General features: G+C 60.6%; 1 protein-coding gene across 1 annotated transcript in view; it reads left to right on the top strand.

Annotated features, from left to right (window-relative positions):
• Positions 1-16: 16 nt before the first annotated feature.
• Positions 17-355, top strand: part of SCRN3 (secernin 3) — a 6,417-nt gene continuing 6,078 nt past the window's right edge. Inside the window, exon 1 of the mRNA XM_008634849.2 lies at positions 17-289. Within this exon, the coding sequence (XP_008633071.2) occupies positions 189-289 (101 nt within the window). The 5' untranslated portion in view covers positions 17-188. The remainder of the gene's footprint in view (positions 290-355) is intronic.

Raw genomic sequence — 355 nt, 5'->3', positions numbered from 1 at the left:
CGGGAGGCGGCGAAAACACTGCTGTCAGCCCTTATCTGCGTGCTTAGCCCGCGATTCGGCCGGCGGATCGGGGACGGTGACTCGATGTGTGCTCTGACCTCTTGCAGTGCACCTACATCAGCATCGAGCAGGTGGAGAGGACCCACGCCGTGGTTCTGAGCCGCCCCTCCTGGCTCTGGGGGGCCGAGATGGGCGCCAACGAGCACGGCGTGTGCATCGGCAACGAGGCGGTGTGGGGCAGGGAGGAGATCGGCGATGGGGAAGCTCTCCTCGGCATGGACCTCGTAAGGTCTGCACAGGCTTTTTTTTTTTTTTTTTTCCCCCGTTTTTTGTGTATACGACCGGGTTTTGTGTT

This window comes from Corvus brachyrhynchos, unplaced genomic scaffold (assembly GCF_000691975.1).
Source record: "Corvus brachyrhynchos isolate BGI_N302 unplaced genomic scaffold, ASM69197v1 scaffold255, whole genome shotgun sequence".
NCBI classification, from domain to species: Eukaryota; Metazoa; Chordata; class Aves; order Passeriformes; family Corvidae; genus Corvus; species Corvus brachyrhynchos.
The sequence above is the reverse complement of the archived record's forward strand: the minus strand, read 5'-3'. Positions and strand labels throughout refer to the sequence as shown.